The sequence below is a fragment of the Balaenoptera physalus genome, assembly GCF_965194825.1.
Source record: "Balaenoptera physalus genome assembly, chromosome: 8".
Classification (NCBI taxonomy): domain Eukaryota; kingdom Metazoa; phylum Chordata; class Mammalia; order Artiodactyla; family Balaenopteridae; genus Balaenoptera; species Balaenoptera physalus.
Genome location: NC_138887.1, coordinates 77,191,313 through 77,210,603, shown reverse-complemented (window position 1 = coordinate 77,210,603; position 19,291 = coordinate 77,191,313). Strand labels below are relative to the sequence as shown.

Below are 19,291 nucleotides of genomic sequence, written 5' to 3'. Positions count from 1 at the left end.
AGTCCTGGGAGGCAGGCTTGGGACTAAAGGGAGGGTGAGACGGGAGGAGGGAGGCCTCTGGGACAATGGTGGAACACAGTCCTGACTCAATGGTGCGGTAGATGGGTTCCATCTCCAGATGTTTGGGAGCCACCGTGGCCCCTTAGGGTGCCCCCTGGATCCTAGTCTTCAGGATTCAATTCTTATTTCAAGGCTAATTAATCCTACGCACTTCAAGGCTATTGAGGTACCCAACAATAAGGCGTACGGAGATGATGGGAATTTCACGATAGAATACTGTGTGTGGCCAGCGAGCGTAAACAGATGTTGTCTAAACTGTAAAACCTCGCTACAGGAAGTGTGGTCCGCGGACGGCAGCACTGACATCACCTAGGAGCTTCTTGGAATTGTAGGATCTCGCCACAAGCCCGGAAACTCCCGAATCGAACTTTGCATTTTAACAAGATCTCTCGGGGGATTCCTATGCATATGAAAGTGTGAGAAAGGACTGTGCTAAGGATATTTGACTAGGGAAAATGTTAACTATAAATTCAGTGGTAAAAGCAGGTTACGAAACACAGTATACAATAGGATCCTAATTGCTTTAGGCATATGTCACAAAACCATGCACCAAAATGTTAAGATGATTATTTCTGGATGGTGGCGTTACAGGAGATCTTTTTTCTTTCTTTCTTTTTCTTTAGTGTAAGGTTACCAGATTTAGCAAATAAAAACACAGAACAATTAATTCTTTGTTTATCTGAAATTCAAATTTAATTCGGCTCCTTTATTTTAACTGGAAACTCGAGTGCTTTCCAGTTTCTTCCAAATCGACTACAATGAACACGTATTGCTTTTGAAATTATGCGAAAAATGTAAAATTAAAAATGTTAAAGACAGATGAGCCTGTGTAACTCGTAACTGTGATTACTACTTCTTGAAAGCGGAGGTCTGCACGTCCTTATCCTTGATAGAAGCTATTATTGACTCTCTACGCTAAGGTCCTCTAAAATTATTAGCAGCCATAATGTTGTGCGGCGTTGTAGAATGAATCAGAAGATGGTTTGATGGCGGAGCTCAGTTGCTTTTGGGGCTGAACAACCTTAAGCAGGACGCTTAACCTCTCCTAGCCAAAATATACTTATCTTTTAATGGGATAAAAGAATCTGCCTTACCGGCAGTGTAGAGAGGTTCACGAAGAACGGGAAAGCACTTTGTGAAACCTAAACCACTGTTAAAGTCTTTATCGTTCATATCCTAAGTTAAATAATAAGCAATTACTGTTGGGGGGCCTCTCACCAACGGTGAGGGTAAACGAGTCTTTCCTGAGACCTGGACTTCACACCCTGGCCGGGTTCTTTACAGCTGTGAATCTGTCGAAGTTTCCGGTTAGCTCCGCGTTCCACCCCTCTCTCAAAGTCCGAGGTTGTGGAATTCTGTAATCCTCCGGGCTCCAGGACCTCAACGGGTGGTTCGCCTCTGGGCTTACCGCCCTGCTCGGCCGGGTGGTAAATTACACTGTTGTAGAGTCATTGGCTTGAGAGGCTCCTGAGGGACAGCACCGCAAGCCAACGGGAGCTCGCGCTTTCCAGGGGGCCGTGTTGTAAGAGCCAGTCAAGGGCCGGGTTTGGGTTTAACTCTTTAGAGGTGAGTTCGCAGTGCGTGGAAAAGTTGTCGGTGGTGAATGTGCCACGTCTGCTAGGAAGGGGGAGTCATGAACTTGCCAGAGGCTGTTGTCTTTAACTCTTCAACTACATCCTTAACTCTATGAGGTCGGGGGGCCCTTTTTGTGTTTTTGTAGCAACTTGTTTCCCGCCCTGGCAACATGAGGCTTTTCTTGTGGAACGCGGTCCTGACGCTTTTAGTCACTTCTCTGAGTGGGGCTCTGATCCCTGAACCAGAAGTGAAGATTGAAGTGCTCCAGAAGCCGTTCATCTGCCATCGCAAGACCAAAGGAGGGGATTTGATGTTGGTCCACTATGAAGGCTACTTAGAAAAGGACGGCTCCTTATTTCACTCCACGTGAGTAATTATACCCTGCAGGTAAAATAGTAAAGAACCCACCCACATATGCCAGCTCTTGGGCAGGAACAGTGGCGTGTACCAGCTTTATCTCTATTGAAAAAAACTGAAATATCTAATTTCTTAGTTTGGGGAAAGGAAATTGTTTAAAGCCAATCTTATATAACAAGGCCTTTGAAGGTCTTATTGGAAACATGTGGTCAGGATAAAGCAGTAATTTTTTTAATTATAAAAATTAGAACTAGAATTTCTGAAATGCTGTAGAAATATCTAGGTGTATAATTAGGCAATAAGTAGAAAAGCCTTAAAGGAATTCTCATTTCTCAAACTTTGTCCCTGAGGGAAAATAACTCAATTCCATTTTTATTTTGGTGTAGGTGAAATTTACTTAAACTTTTCATAGCAACTTCATGAGCAGAATATACAATCATTTATTTGCTTGTTGTAGGTTATGTTAATGCTAGTCCATTGACCTAACTTTTGTTCTGATAGATGACACTTTGGTCAAGGCACAGGACCACGATTTGTTTCATTATTTGTTTCTTTCTAGAAATTCAAAGACTTCATTGATGGGTGTGGGTGTGGTTATGGGAGATTAATTCAATACCTACAGTGAAGGATTTTCAGGTGGTTACACTATCACTATTTCTGTTTTATAAAGAAAGAAATTGCAACATGGAAAACTTTTACAAGTGTAATGATTTCCAATTAGGCATTGATTCTCCAATTCCATCCCAAAAGTATTTACTGAACATTTCTTTATGTTAGGCCCTTTGTTTGATACTAGGGAGATTTTTAAAATCTGGCTTCTCTCCATCCTCATCCATTCATTCATCTATTCATCAATCAAATCCTTAATGAGTCAGGCCCTGAGGATGCAAAGATGACTAAGAGTGGGTTCTTCTCCTCTAGAAGAACACTGTCTACGGGGGGGGGGGGGGGGGGGGGGGAGGGAGGGAGGAAGACAACTCATGATGTAAAGTACAGAATGTTCGGGCTTCCCTGGTGGCGCAGTGGTTGAGAATCTGCCTGCCAGTGCAGGGGACATGGGTTCGAGCCCTGGTCTGGGAAGATCCCATATGCCGCGGAGCAACTAGGCCCGTGAGCCACAACTACTGAGCCTGCGCGTCTGGAGCCTGTGCTCCGCAGCAAGAGAGGCCGCGACAGTGAAAGGCCCGCGCACCGCGATGAAGAGTGGCCCCCACCTGCCACAACTAGAGAAAGCCCTCGCACAGAAACGAAGACCCAACACAGCCATAAATAAGTAAATAAAAATAAAGTACAGAATGTTCAAAGTGCTCACAAAGCATAATGAACTCTGGACATAATCATGCTCTGAGAGATGGGGAAAGGGAACGACTTCCCAGAGATCATAACTGAGATGGGCCTTGAAAGATGGGTGGAGGTTTCTCGGTGGAGAATGAGGACGGGAGGACATCCCAGGTAGGGGGAATGGCGTGAACTAAAGCAGTGAAGCTTCGTGGCCCTTCCTAGACCTCGTTTTCTGATAAACTGCCTTTACTGGGCATTCCGATCTGGTCTCTCATGAGGTTCTGAAGTCAGTGGCACTCTTCTCTGAACTCTGTTAGCCTTTGCAAAAAGTTCCAAGATGAGGGCATGCCATAGAATTCTCAACAGCCCTATCTTTTTTATCAACAAGGCCGGTGCCACAGTGGACAGTAAACAATATTAGGATTTGCATTTGAAACTTCCAATTACATTTTTTATTTTTAGTCTGATCTTTTTTAGACCCAGCCTGCTTTCTTTCAGGTCTCAGAACCAAAAGCCTGTGTGGACCCTGGTGGTAACCGCTTGACATTATTTAGCACTTTGCTACTAAAGTTCTAGTACCTGAAGAGGGGAATATTGTCATGCAGCCTCCATGTAAATGGCCAAAACCTGCTAACTCTCAGTATTATAAAGAAGTACCATCAAATGATCAGTTTATAAAGCATGTTCATTATTTCGAGACCCGTAGCCTATGTGGTAAATAGCCTAAGTCCTTTACCATGACAAGAAATGTTCCAAAACTGTAGGCAGTGCTGGGTGGTAGATTCTTTCTTCTTTCTTTATTCTTTTCTAGCCTTCCCCTATTTTCTATGGTTGCCATTTTGCTACTTTGATCGTGGGGGAAATTAAGGAAAAGAAGTGATGGCCTTTACCTAGATTTAGTAACCATGGTACCTGTGAAGCCTAGTAGAGTGACTTCGTTTCTCAACTACAAGATATCCTTGAATAGGACACTTTCCTTATTGCACTAAGAGGGAGCTAACTGGGGCTCAGATACTACTCAGCCCACAAGCCCCTCCAGTAGCTCAGCAGGTTGGTTTTCTTAGGCTGGCCTCTCTCCAGCTCATGAGCCAGGATATCTTGACCATTTCCTTCTTCCCCAGTCCTTGAGGGGCCACTTCTCCAGACTTCCTTGCATAGCCCCACAATAAACGCCTGGGGAGAGAACTAGGCCAGGGTCTGAGTGGGGATTCAGGGTTGAAGAGCAGCCTCTTGCACCTATCAGAGCCATCAGCAGGCTATACATCAGGAAAGGTTGTAGGCAGGATATAAGACACTGCGCTCCTGACTCCACTGTGCATGTGGGCATGGACCCGTGAGCGCTGGCAGTAAATTCTTAGCTTCTCATTCTCCTTCCCAAACTCATCCATTTTCCATTATTTTATCCCTTTTCTGCATCCTAGTGGTCTTCCTGGGACAGCATCACTTTGTGATTAAGACTTTGCACTTTGGAGTTGGGTCAGATACTGGCACACTCCTCTGTACAATGGGGTAATAACGGTACTTATATTATCATTGTTAAACTTCAAAGAAGCAAAGCATTTAGGATAATACCTATAAACAGTAAATGCTAAGAGTTGTTTTTATTATTATTCCCTCTGCCAGCTCTAGCAAATTCAGCTATGTGAAATTTGCATCAAGAAAGGTAGGAAGTGAAATGAATTACTATAGAGTTTGACATGTGTGTGTGTGCTATTTTCATTAATTTCCAAACTAATAAAATTAATCAGTCATGGGTGGAAATGTTATACCACAGCAATAAAAAAATAATGATAAAGTTACTAAGGAGTTCTAATGTGTTTTCTTTCTACTGTAGTTACAAACATAACAATGGTCAGCCTATTTGGTTTACCCTGGGCATCCTGGAGGCTCTCAAAGGTTGGGACCAGGGCTTGAAGGGAATGTGTGTAGGAGAGAAGAGAAAGCTCATCATTCCTCCTGCCTTGGGCTATGGAAAAGAAGGAAAAGGTAATAAAAATTCTACATTTTTACTACAGCATTAGAATTCTTCTCTGGATTAGGGATAGAAGTTAGTAACTACTATGTATTTTTTTCTAGAAGTAAATAGAGGACTTGTATATCTTAGGAAAATATAATTGTCTTGATTAGCATTTGAAATGGCCAATTAAGGCCATAATATGTAAATGGTCAACTGAGCTAATAAGGAAAAACGTTATGTAATCTCAACTCTATTATTAATATTGCTCACCAATATGGCGGGTTTTGTTTGTTTGTTTGTTTTTGGCCGCACCATCTGACATGTGGGATCTTAGTTCCCTAACCAGGGATCGAACCCATGCCCTCTGCAGTGGAAGCACAGAGTCTTAACCACTAGACCGCCAGGGAAGTCCCTGGTGGTTTTTTTTTTAATGGTGGTATTATTTCCATAACATGATGTTTACCATTTTAACCATTTTTAAGTGTACAGTTCAGTGGCATTAAGTACATTCACATTGTTGTGCCAGCGTCACCACTATCCATCTCTAAGACTTTTTTATCCTCCCCAGTTGAAACTTACAATTTGTTTCACAATGCAAAAAGAAAGACTACTCAACATAATTGTTTTGATGAGTCAAACATTTGAAATATAGATTATTAAGGCAATAAATGCAGTTTTAGATATGGGCTGTGCGTGACTCACAAATGAAGTCTCCCACGACAGAGCTCTTATGGGAGTTAATTTTCATCTTTGTTTTAAAGTTGTTTTATAAAGTTTTTGATAATTTATTTAAATAAATAATGGAGTGACATGAAATGAGTTTAATAAAGCAGAAGCAAGTGGGCTAGTTGGTCCAGGGAGCCTTTGTGCTAGATGTTCTAGGGTAGCCAATAACACCTGTTGTTTAGGTGGGAACCCATGCAGTTTTCCAAAGGGCTATTTACAAGAAGCCTGAAGATGTTTACATGCATGTATCCTGTAATTCCTTTATTAGAATCTTACCTAAGGGAATAGTCTGGTATTGGGAGAAAGGTTCATAAACAGGGATGTCCATCACTTGTTATTTCTAATAGCAAAAAGACTGGAACCAACTTAAGTGTATAATGAAAAGGGTGTATATAAATAAAATATGGCCCAGTTATTTTAAAATGGCATTTTAAAGATTTTAAAAATTACATCTAAAATATGTATGATATAATGTTATATTTATAAAGGTAGAAAATGAAGATATATATATATTATGATAGTAAGTATTAGGAAAAAATATATACACATACAAAGTGAATCACAAGGAAATAAATAAGAGTGTTAATAATGGACAGTGGTTCTGGGAGGTTTTTTTTTTTTCTGGGAGTTATTTTTATTTCTGGTTCTGTCTCTTCCACATTCTCTACAATGGGCACATATTATATAATGAGGAAGAAAAAAAATTTTAAGAAGTCATCAGAACTAGACAGAAAACCACTCTGACGTAGTAGAAATACAGACTTCACAGCATCCTGAAGTCCAAGCTTAACCATTTACAAGGTGGGGATTATGATTTCCTAGCCCCAGTGTACTGAGAAGAAAATAGGTGTCATATGTGAAGTATCACATATTCTAAATGGATCTTGCTATGTAAATCTTATGCATAGAATAGGATTTACTAACAAAATTCAATTCTTATTTTAATAATGATCCTTTTAGAGAAGTCAAGTATCTAGAAAATGTTTCTCTGATGTTTAAACATTTCTTTCACTTTCCTGTATCTTTGTCTCACCTTTAATATTTATGTATATAGTATTAGTCCATTTCTCTTTCTCCATATGCTATTTGACTTGATTTTATTTTATAACAAGTAGAGATCTGAATTTGAGTCATTTCCTTCAAACAGAATACCATGAAACTAATTCTGCTAATACGTATTAAAACACTAATTTTGTAGTTTTTTAGTACCATGTTTGCATGCCTCCTTTTGGAAAGATACCAGTTTTATCGATGACCTCTAGTGCATGCCCTTCTCTGTCTAGATCTGGAATGGTAAGCTTCGGCACACAGTGTAAGTTTTGTTCTTTTGGTGCTTACAGATGCTCTTTAATGGGATGAGGGGGTGGGGCACTGAGAAATATTTGTAATGTTTACCCGGACCTGTATGTTAAATATAGTTATAAAGAAACACGTTGAAAAAAAGTTGTCCATGTTTCCCAGAAGTTTTTTGTTTGTTTTGGTTTTGGTTTGGTTTTTTTTAAGGTCCCTGGGGCTTTAACCAAGCTCTTTTCACTTTAAAAGATTTTTATCTCCCTTCTCAGAAATTTGCTTTAATGTCTCCCCTCCCATGGAACTTCCTCAACTTGTGTTAAATTTGCTTCCAGATGAGAAAACTGAGGCTTTAAAGAGGGGCAGATGTGAGCCTCAATCCCAGTGTGAAACCAGAGCTCATTCAGTTATATACTGCCTCCCAGTGGTGGAAATGGCAGTACTATATGTATTTCTAGGCCAGGACTTTTTGACCCCAAAGTTAGTAAATCATTTGTTCTATATTTAACTCTGAATTATCTAAAGCCCATTAAGTCATTCTTGACATATAATATGTAACCTCTTAATTATATTTGAAATTTAATACTCAGACCATGAGGCATATCTGTGTGTGTGTGTAAAACAATTTTTAATTGCAAAGCCAAAAACACATTGTTTTTGATCTAATAGTTTGGATTGTTCCTTCTTTATTTTGTTTGAATAAACTATAAGTAATTTCTATATATGGGACAATCTTAGAAAGGCTCTTTATTTAATTCAATTAAAACAGTATTTTGTTCAGTACCACAAATTTTCTACCATCAAAACTTTGGGATCTATTTAATAAAACTTAACCCCTCTCTCTCTTCATGTCAGGTAAAATTCCCCCAGAGAGTACACTGATATTCAACATCGATCTCCTAGAGATTCGAAATGGACCAAGATCCCATGAATCATTCCAAGAAATGGATCTTAATGATGACTGGAAACTCTCTAAAGATGAGGTGATCTTTCCTTTTTCTTTCTTCCTTTCTTCCTTTCTCTCTTCCCTTCTCTCTCCCCCCCTTCCTTTTTTCCTCCCTTCCTCCCTCCCTCCCTCCCTTTCTTTTAGCTTACTTTTTAAGAAATATATTTTAAAATAAAATTTATTTTTATTTGTGTAAAATGTTATTTATAAGTTTTCTTAAACACTGATGCTTTGAAAATTGACTTTTTTTCATAGGAAATCATTGTTTTGGAGAGAGATATATTGAGACTTTTCATTTTTTGCTTTTTTTCTCCTTAATGCTTAGGGTTCAGTGTATCTTGCTCTCGCCCTGAGTTTTTGAAGATCTGTTTTGCCAAGACAATTCCCGTTTTGGAGCTACGATATAAGAAACGTAGATGTCCTGCAAAATATCTCACGTGGACAGTTTCTGTTTAAAACTTTAGACTGGCTGTTAAATGAGTTGCATAGTGATTTTCTAGCAGTTAGCATCAGCAAGCAGATCACATGCTCAGTTTTGCTCAGGTTAGGAGACCCCAGTCTGGATTTTCCACAGTAGGAGACCTTTCCTAGCCCGCACAGGGTCCTGGCGTAGAGTAAGGAGAAAGGAAGAAGACTTCTCTTTATAATTTATTTAGGTGTTTGCAGCCATTGCTACACATACCTGTCTTAGTCTGGCTTCTGTGGGGAAAGAAGTGGAGGTAGATATCTAGCCCTATGTTTTTTGTCTACCCGTATTCTCCATTCTGGCTTGGCTGGTCAGAAATCAAGTCCCTTTTTATGCTTTCATCAATTTCATTCTAATGGCTAGGAAATGATTGTCTTTTTTTTTTAATATAAATTTATTTATTTATTTTTGGCTGTGTTGGGTCTTTGTTGCTGCGCGCGGGCTTTCTCTAGTTGCAGCGAGGGGGGCTACTCTTCATTGCGGTGCGCGGGCTTCTCATTGCAGTGGCTTCTCTTGTTGTGGAGCATGGGCTCTAGGCACGTGGGCTTCAGTAGTTGTGGCTCATGAGCTCTAGAGCGCACACTCAGTAGTGGTGGCGTATGGGGCTTAGTTGCTCCGCAGCATGTGGGATCTTCCCAGACCGGGGATCGAACCCGTGTCCCCTGCATTGGCAGGTGGATTCTTATCCAGTGCGCCACCAGGGAAGTCCCAATGATTAAGTCTTAAGACATGTTGTTATAAACCGCAGGGTCATGATCCACAGCTACTAAATTCATAACACCTCAGACTGTTATCAGTCATGGACTTTTTTCTATCCAAGATAAATTTGAATTCCCTTTCATTAAAAAAATCTTGAAGAAAAAACATTCACATGGTTCAAAAAAATCAATTCAATATAAAAAGATTTATTAAGAAGTCATTCTCCCACCCACATCCTCTTCTACCATGTGACCTCCCCCTTCATATCCAGTTTTACTAGTTTCTAACAAACCCTTCCAGTGTTTCTTTATGCACATACTAGCAAGCATGAATATATATTCTTATTTCCCCCTTGCTTACACAAGAAGTAGCATACTATACATACTGTTTGACATCTCACTTTATTCACACGATATACCCTGGAGACATGTTCTACATTAGTCCATAGAGTTTCATTATTACTGCCCCACCCCCCTTTTTAACAACTGCATTAAATCCCCTTAATCTTAAAAATAAATATACACTATATGTTTGCATGTTGGTGGTAGGGGGAGGAGAGAAGATTTGAAAGTGCTGATCTAACAGAGGAATAATAGGGATATGATTCAAAATGAAAATATAGGTTGAATTGCATTATGGTGAATCTAGTAGGTAATTGGGGGCAATATTTTGTTTATATATTTAAATATCTGTATAAAAATGGAAACTTTTAGTCTAAATACTCATCAGGCTGGATTTTGCTTTAATTTCTGAGATTGGAAGGTCATGTGGCGTGATTACAGCCAGTCCACAGCAGGTACTATTCCCAGACGCCTACTTAAAATTTAAAAAGGCCATCATTTAATCTGATTTTAAGAGAAATATCTGGAATTCTGACCCTTCTTAGAAACAAGATCTGGATAATTCGGTGGATTGAAAGATAGCAGTCTTTCAAATGCTTGGCTTTATTTAGACTCGGATTAACACATAATATGCTTTCACTGTGTGTTTTTCCCATGATATAAGCCATATATTTACCTCTGAGCAATATTTTGTGTCTCTACTGTAGCACTATAGCAACAGCTTTTAAGGGGAAAAATTCCTTATAATTCTTTTACTATCATTAGAAATATATCATAAGGTAGTTGTTTAGTAGTTGTTATATATAACTAAATGCACTACCCGTCCAGTCTGTGATATTGATTGGCTCGATGTGGGTGTCCTATGAATTAGAATTATTAATGTGACCCATTATTTTGTAGGTTAAAGTGTATTTAAAGAAGGAGTTTGAAAAGCATGGTGCAGTGGTGAATGAAAGTCATCATGATGTTTTGGTGGAGGATATTTTTGATAAAGAAGATGAAGACAAAGATGGATTTATATCTGCCAGAGAATTTACATATAAACATGATGAATTATAGACACACGTCTGCCCATTTTATATAGCATCCATCCTTAAAAGAGAGGGTAACCATCTTGAAAGAAAGTCTTATTTGTTAACTATGTTCTGTTCATGCTTTGGTTTTTATTTTTATATATTTTTCTGAATATTATTAGAAGAACCCCTTAGGGCTTCTAAGTACCCATTTCTTTCTGGTAGGTTATTAGGAAGAAAAAATTGATTTGTCTTTGAATAGAAGACTTCTGGACCATTTTCCACTTTTACATATGAAGCCTTATGTTTTACTTACTTGTAATTTTAAAATATTGCCACTGGGTGCATGCCCAACATAAGACCAGGTTATAGCACAAATCAGCACCCTCTGTTTCTTCTTCCCTCTATTTTCTCCAAGTTAGATGCTGATATTTGAAAAGCCTTTTGCAATAGCCCAAGGCTTATTATTTTCATGTTGTAATGAAACAGTGTGTCTGTAACTGCCTTTGAGTCTCTGCTTGAGGAAAAGGGGAAAATGGTTGTTGAGCTCTACGTTTAAGAGTTACTGCTTTACTGAGGAGATGTGCAAAGCTGAAATGAGTAAAGTTAATAATTTATAAATATGTTTACATTGAAATATTCTGCCTGGGATTTAAGCTACCTAAGGTTGGGTTCCTAGTGATGAATGACCTATTGTGATTAATAGAACAAATTATTTATGTGTTTATTTCTTCATAATAAAATGTGTCAAATTATTGTAGAGGAGGTAAAGAGTTGTATTGAGTCAGTGTTTACTTTTTAAGGCTGGAAGATCACCCTTCCTGGTTCTTTAATTAATAAAGTCTATAACTAATGTATTATACTACAGTAACATTGTCTTATAAGAGAAATTAGCAATACAATAAAAATTTTCCTGTTTCTGCCTCATCAAAAAAATGAGGCAGACCCACAGCAGCTACTATTGAATACAGGTCTATCCTGGATCAAAAAGTTGATGATTTTATAATTTTATCTTAAATTGGAATTTTTCCTTAACTCTTTAAAAAAGTGCCCAAATCTCCATTTGCTAAGAAGAATCCTTTATAAGTTTACAAAGTGATCTCAAGTGCATCATTGTCTGATTCTCATTAGTCTGAAGCCTATGGAAAAAAGAGGGTAGATCTTAATGTACCTATTTTATAGATGAGGGAATTGTCATTAAGAGAGACTTGTACCCAAGGTCAACAACTAACTTATACAACCAGATTTCAGTCCCCAAGTTAAGTATGTTTCTACTGCCCTCTACTATTGAAAAAGTAAAATTTTTCTTTGAATTCATTGGGCCTAATTCTCTCTTCAGTTTGCTCTCCTAGCAGTCAACTCTGTTTTTTGTCTTTGGGTCCTTATCCTTTGAAGATAGTTAACTGGCTGTTTATGGCGCTTTTGAATTCCCATGATCCAGAAATGGCTCTGGTTTCATTGAATAATCTTGGGGTGAACACTGAATTGCCTCAAAAACCTAGGGGTGAGAGGGTCCAGGTGTGTGTCTTAGTCCTTTCATTCCTGTTTACCTCTAGGTTTTTGGTTTTTTTTTTAATACTTATGAAAAATTACTACATCATATATAGACTACTTTCACCAATTGTATATTGACATTTTCGCCACTAAGACATAAAGTTCTTGAGAAGAACATAAATAACACCTTTGTCTGATGAAATCACCTATATTTAGAAAAGTCTTAAGTTGTCACTGCTGTTTTCCTCAACCTGAAGGTGTTATAAGCCACAATACAGAAAGCTTTGGTCTGTATTATTGGGGGAAAGAAAGTAGCTTGTCATAGGGTGCTACTTTGTATAAACATTACTGATGCTATCTGTGGTAGAGCAAGTAAAGTAAAAAGAATTTTGGTTATTCAGGTAGCATATTTCTTTATCTTGTGTGAATTTGGATCAATTCCCACCTAAATAGGTAGACACCAGTATGAAATGACAATATATAAATAGGTTATGGTTGTTTTTATGTTACCTGCCTTTTTAGTTTAGCTGCATCTTTGCACCTTTTCATTCGTAAGAATAATCAGACATGAACTGTGACTTCACTTGTATATAATTTGACTCAGTAATACTGCTAAGATGTGTCATATTTAAATTTATACAATTCTGTTGTGGTATTCTTTTCAAAATAAAGTTTATTTGGGAAATAATTGGTTTTGTGAAAAATTCTTCAAGTCCCAGTTTCCTCAGCAGCTTTATTGATTTTCTTAACTGTTACTCTAGGTTTTATGTTGAAATTAAGTGAGGAAAATGGACAGGTAATGAGAGGAGAGGGGTATGGTGACATTTTGAATGTGTCTCTGGTTATTCACTCTGTTTAGATATATTTGTAAGGAAAGCTGTGGTGTGGTTTAAATTGTTTTGAAATAAGCATCAAACCTTGAACATTGAAGGCAATAGTTAATGGTGAATTTTTTGGTAGTGGAGAAGTGTATGTGGTGTTTTGCTTTGTTTTGGTGGTAATTATCATTATTGTTTTGGTTTAGGAGTTTATTGTGTGTCACAGGTGGACATTATGACGATTAATGCCTACTGAGTAAATTAGTGCTATAAAATACCTTATGTAATTAAGTGAAATTCTGGGTTGCCATAAAAATAACAGGAAACAATGAGTTCTGATTCAGATGGGTGACTAGCCATTTGAATCTTTCCTTGTGGAAATGAATTTGTACCTCTTATCTTATTTGATATACGATATTGCTTATACCTGTAATGCTATTTAGATATCAGTATGCTGTCTCTCCACTGAATTGAGGATATGGGTGATTTCCCAGTGTTGTTTGGAAACTACAAGAGAAGAAGAAGGAACTTGGTGCAATGTTATGGGAAAAAATAACACCTTCTCACCTCTTGTTAAAAAAGCAAATTGTCTGGATGAACCTAGAGATTATCATACTGAGACAGAGAAAGACAAATATTATATGGTATCATTTATATGTGGAATCTAAAAAATAATAAGAATGAATCTACATACAAAACAGAAACAGCCTCACAGACATAGAAAACAAACTTGTGGTTACCAAAGGGGAAGGCAGGGAGGGATAGATGAGGAGTATGGGATTAACAGATACACACCACTACATATAAATCAGATAAACAAGGATTTACTGTATAGCACAGGGAACTATATTCACTATCTTGTAACAACCCTATAATGAAAAATAAAGAATCAGAAAATATATATATGTATAACTAAATCACTTAGCTGTACACCTGAAACTAACACAATATTCTAAATCTACATTTCAATTAAAAAACAAAAGCAAATTGTCATTATAATAATAACTCTGGGAAAAAATAACAAGGGACTTATTTTCCAGAGATGCAAAACACTTGGACGTAAGAGTTTTGTTTTGTTTTGGTTTTGTTTCTTACCCACTTTAGTTTGAATTGAAATCTAAAATGTCAATCATGAATATAAATTAATATGCCCATTTGAAAACTTTAAAATTATAGTACTTCTGTTTCTTAATATCTATAGCATTCTTTTTAGTAGGATTTGCATATTCCCTTTTAGTACAATGAAACCCATACATTCTTACATATGGGTTTGGAGTCTTTATGTGAAGTAAATTCTTTTCTCTCTTTAAAATATTATTTTGCCTCTGCTTTCAGCTTTGCCTCTGCAACCTCCCTCTCCTTGCTCCAGACTAATAGGAGAAAGAGACCTTAACAAACATTGGATTCATAGCTCAGTCTTCTTCAAATACAGTGAGAGGCATGCTTTGGTTCCTAAAGGCTACAGAAATGTAGTAGTGATCCAAATTTCATGTACGCTACAATCATGTGAGATATGTGTTAAAACTGCAGATTCCTAACCCTTTCCCCAGAAATTCTGATTAATTTGTGGATTGGGCTCACGAATCTGCATTTTAACCCACTTGATTGATGATACTGATGCAGGTGGTCTAAAAACCTTAATTTGAGAGACAATTAACTTCACTAATTCTCTGCCCTTGAATATACAGTCTCCTATGTTTTTCTCTTCTACGAATATTCTTTTTTGCATTCTGGAAAACACTGGGCATTGGGACAACTAATTGTGCCTAAAAATGAATATACAGTTAAAGGATAAGTTGTGTGTAGAAACCATTTTCCCCAGGGTTAGGAATTTTTTATGACTATGAATTCTTACAGCAGAAAGTTAGATGGTCAGTAAATCTATTTTGTGAACATCTTCTCTACGAGAAACGAGAAAAGAGCTCCAGACTTTCCCCAAATTATTCTTCTATATTATTTTTTCAGAATTATCTACAACCCATCCCTTTAGAAGAATATAGTTGAGATTTAGAAAAAAATAAAACTATTCTCTTAAAAATATATAGATGTGTATATGTGTGTGTATATATATATATATATATATAGTGCAAACTATATACTGTATATAAACTGTAAGTATAAAGTATGTGTATGTATATAGTATGTGTGTGTATATGTGTGTATGTGTGTGTGTGTATAGTTTTGTACCAAACATAGCCATTGAAATGCTCTCTCTAGTACATGATTTCCTCTCTCTGGAAACTTCTTTACTGTGGAAGAAGTCAAACTTCCTTTTTGTCAATTTGAGGTCTGTCATCCTCTACTTTGCTCAATTTTCTGTGTTTCACTTATAATTTAGGTAGAATTTCCTAGTAGTTCTCCATGTAAAACCAACAATAATCTTTTTTTTTTTAACCCCTTTAGCTTGAGGGTTGCCAAGGGGTTAAGTGGCTCCTTTTCATATGCATAGATTATTTTTAGGGAAATGATAAAAACTGTTGGAAGATTCCCGGAGATCTGCAACACGCAGCATGGTGTCTGTGGATTCCTTTGTTTACCAGTTCTTTGTGTCCCTGGACTGCTAATAAAGCCTCTGGCATAAAATGGATGCCTTTAGTGAGTATGACTCAGCTAATAATTTACAAAGCCAATCTAAGTGCCTGTGAGCTAGACTACCATCCATTTTATTTTATGATCTAAAAGCAAATGACATGAGATGTTAGCTGAGGTCTTATTTTAAAAATCCAGAGTAAAGTGAATGCTGTTCCCTTGGCCCCTAATAACAGGTAAATTATATCCCACTTGGGGATTTCTGGGAATTTACAAGTCGTTTTATTAATTTAGAATTCCAGGCGGCAGTAGGATAAAGATAATTTCCTCTTCGGTAAACAGTTACAGTAAAAACAATTCCATGCACAATGTAAATTGAGGTATTGAGGGATAGTTTTCATTATTATAAAGAATGAAGTAAGGGTAGGGAGATCCTTTGGGGCTTAGTTCCAATTTCTTATAGCATTTTCTCATTCATTTGTTGGACTTAACTCTGCCGGAGTGCATTTTGTGTTAATATAACTCTGAATTTAATTTTTACCTCTGGGTAGGAGAGTAGGACATTATAACATTCAACCATGTATTGTTGGTTCTTTGCCCTTGTGATCACGTCTCCTGGAATTGTTGTGCAGCTATTTTGTGCAGCATACGTTCTCTTTGAGACATCCTAGATTTTTAAAAGTTGGTTCTTAAGTTAATAGCTAAATTTAATGAAATGGGTAATTATAATTGTGTAGAATAACCAAGAAGAGGAGTAGTACAAGTACAGGAGATTTGCCCTAAAATAAGAGACAGCATTTTACTTGTGGGAAAATAGGGAAGAACTTAAAGAGGATCTTGCAATGAAATTAAAGTTCTTGCAATGAAAAGGAGGATCTTGCAATGAAATCCTCATTTGAATGGCCAAATTTCTTCCCAGCATAATTGTTCTCTCCTGTTTTCTTTATACCAATGGTTCCTTGGGACTAATCACAAGTTTTTCCTTGCACTATTTTGGCTACATTTTATAACATATAATCTTTTACAAAATGTCATGCCACATACAGTAGTATTCCAGGTTTTCTGTTTTGAATCATAGTCTTTAAAGAAAATTAAACAGCCTACTAAAGTTAATTGATTCTCACATTAAGACTGAACAGTAAATCAACTCTACGCCCTGGAATTTTTTTCAAACATTTTACTACTATGGCAATAATTCTTTAAAACTATTAACTCTTATCATTCACCTATTTCCCCTGAACTGGGCAATGTTCTTTGGTTTTCAAAAAATATTTTTTGACGTGGGGTATTTTATTTCATTTTTTATAAGAATTAATTTTTAGTACAGATTTTTTTTACAGTTCAATAAATCTTAGGACATTCGCAGAGTTATGCATCCATTACCACAATTTTAGAACATTTTCATCATCCCCAAAAGAAACCCCCATACCCATTGGCAGTTACTGCCCACTTTCCCCCCATCCCCTAAGCTACCAGTCTACATTCTCTATGTATTTGGCTATTCTGGAAATTTTATAATAATTTTTAAAGCTCAATCCTTTCTTTACATTCAGGGTAAAGAAAAATCAATGATCTGATAAATTCATATCGTGGTAAAATAATCTCTGCTTTCAATTTTTGTTTCAAAAAATATGAAAAGTGTGGGGACTTCCCTGGTGGCGCAGTGGTTAAGAATCTGCCTGCCAATGCAGGGGACATGGTTTCAATCCCTGGTCCAGGAGGATCCCACATGCCGCGGAACAACTAGGCCCTTGCGCCACAACTACTGAGCCTGCGCTCTAGAGCCCGAGAGCCACAACTACTGAAGCCCACGCCCCTTAGGGCCCTCATGCCGCAACTACTGAGCCCACGCACTGCAACTATTGAAGCTCACGCGCCTAGAGCCCGTGCTCCGCAACAAGGGAAGCCACCGCAATGAGAAGCCCGCGCACCGCATTGAGGAGTAGCCCCCGCTCGCCGCAACTAGAGAAAGCCTGCGCACGGCAACGAAGACCCAGTGCAGCCAAAAATAAATTAAAAATAAAATATGAGAAGTGCTTTTTGAAATTCAAGTAGAACCAAACGCAGATTCCAGGTCTAAGGAATAAATCACTCTACATATGCAAAAAGTCAAATCCTTTGCAAATGTAAGAGCTAGAACCAATGGTATAAGAGATTTATTAAGAATAGTAAAAACCTAGCACTTGGTTTATGATTAAGGTGGAAAGTCAGTGGAAAGGAGGGTAAAGAATAATCAAGAATTTAAAAACTAAAATATCTCTCTATATCTAGATTATTCTCAATTCTCTGAAATTAATCCAACGAGAAACGAAAAAATGCCAGTTTTCTGGTCTTTTATAGAACTCAGAAGAGCACCCAAAACAAAATACTCTTTCTCTAGAGTCAGAAACTTCACACATTCTCTCAACAGGTGAAATCATTTTATAATCACTTATTGCATGAAGGAAGTCTTCCTTGAATTGAAACTAAAATTCCTACAGCAATTTAGACAGAGCTTGTTTTTTCTGAAGAATTGGAAAATGACTAATAGTAACTTCTGATAAAGTCATATATTATCTCAAGTGAGCAGTGGTGTTAAAATTGTCAACGTAAAAGGCTCAACATTTACAATTCAAAATAAGCTTTCATCTATTAAAAGGTGGCCTCAGGTGTCACTAGAATATTAAAAGCAAGCCCTATTTTAAAACCGTACATAGCATAAGGTGAACCTTTTGTACACATGTAAACTAGGAAAACATATCAGCAAGAAAGGATTAGGTTGAAACTGCTAAGTCTGATCAGAGAATCTTCTAGTCTGCCCTCTGATGATCATAAGACGAAGTTTTAGCAATTGTCCTTTAAATTATCTGTACAGTTGGCTAAACGCATGAATGATTCCTAGAGGTGCAGCAATGAATGTAAAGCATATATGATAATTTGTTTCTGAAACCAGGTCCAGAACATTCATGAACTGTTATTTAAAATTAAATAGGAGCCACTCATTGAAACGACACATTCGAATAACTGAACTGATAAACCCATCACCTAATTATATGAGTAGGATTTTACACCTTTTTGCTAAAATACAATTTATGGTTGTCTAAATTACATACCTAAAGGACTTGATTGATTATTTAAATTCTAAAAATAATTTTTAAATAGATTTGAATACTTACAATCTCTCAGTGTTGCCTATACTCAATATGCACAATAATTCTGTAAATTGTTTTAAGGGCATTTTAAAGGTTTGTTACCATGGTAACCAAATTCAGAAAACTAACCTCTTAAACATGGTTGTCATAAGATTAAGGCAGATGGCTGACTAATCTTAACTAGTGCTTTTCTTTCTCATTTTCCCATGGCTTCCTGTCAGCTTTCTTTGGTTCTCATAAGATTACATACAAGGCAATTACATAGGCTTTCTTGCCCATACATAAGTGTCTCATTCACATAATACTGTCTGTCATTCATCCCCATGAGAGTTGCCCAATGACAGATCCTTTTCCTCCTGCTATAATTACACACTAAAAGAAGTACTAAGTGGAAAATATCTCTATATGCAATGTGTTAAAGGCATTTCTCAATTACACATGTACTTCGGCTCCTCAAAATCACTGCATGGGGTTCTTTAGATAATCAATAACACTGGTTAGAAGAAAAGGCAAAATCATCATCAATGTATTTTTTTAAGTGGTCTAGGTTTGGGTAACCCTCATTTATGATCATCTTTTAAACTTGTTTATATTTCCCAACATGCTAG

The 19,291-nt window shown here is 37.2% G+C and overlaps 2 protein-coding genes across 4 annotated transcripts in view; one reads left to right on the top strand and one right to left on the bottom strand.

The window, feature by feature from the left end:
• PLEKHA8 (pleckstrin homology domain containing A8) overlaps positions 1-19,291 on the bottom strand; it is a 113,112-nt gene that overhangs the window by 89,238 nt on the left and 4,583 nt on the right. The window lies entirely within an intron of this gene.
• FKBP14 (FKBP prolyl isomerase 14) lies at positions 54-12,893 on the top strand. 2 transcript variants are annotated; one of them, XR_014266437.1, is made up of 5 exons: positions 54-2,001; positions 5,108-5,259; positions 8,102-8,229; positions 8,518-8,629; positions 10,599-10,703. XR_014266437.1 is itself a non-coding variant. In XM_082472138.1 (4 exons), exons 1-4 carry the CDS (start codon positions 1,805-1,807, stop codon positions 10,755-10,757), a joined length of 636 nt encoding a protein of 211 aa, XP_082328264.1. In that variant the 5' UTR covers positions 60-1,804; the 3' UTR covers positions 10,758-12,893. The 2 variants fall into 2 exon arrangements, 1 of the variants encoding a protein (XP_082328264.1); XM_082472138.1 differs by lacking the exon at positions 8,518-8,629 and having other exon boundaries at positions 60-2,001; positions 10,599-12,893.

What these genes read in the sequence shown, in the direction of transcription:
- FKBP14 (XM_082472138.1), top strand. Translation starts at nt 1,805, where the DNA reads ATGAGGCTTTTCTTGTGGAACGCGGTCCTGACGCTTTTAGTCACTTCT. An exon ending in GGCTCCTTATTTCACTCCAC is followed by an intron (nt 2,002 to 5,107) that starts GTGAGTAATTAT and finishes TTTCTACTGTAG; the next exon opens with TTACAAACATAACAATGGTC. An exon ending in CTATGGAAAAGAAGGAAAAG is followed by an intron (nt 5,260 to 8,101) that starts GTAATAAAAATT and finishes TCTTCATGTCAG; the next exon opens with GTAAAATTCCCCCAGAGAGT.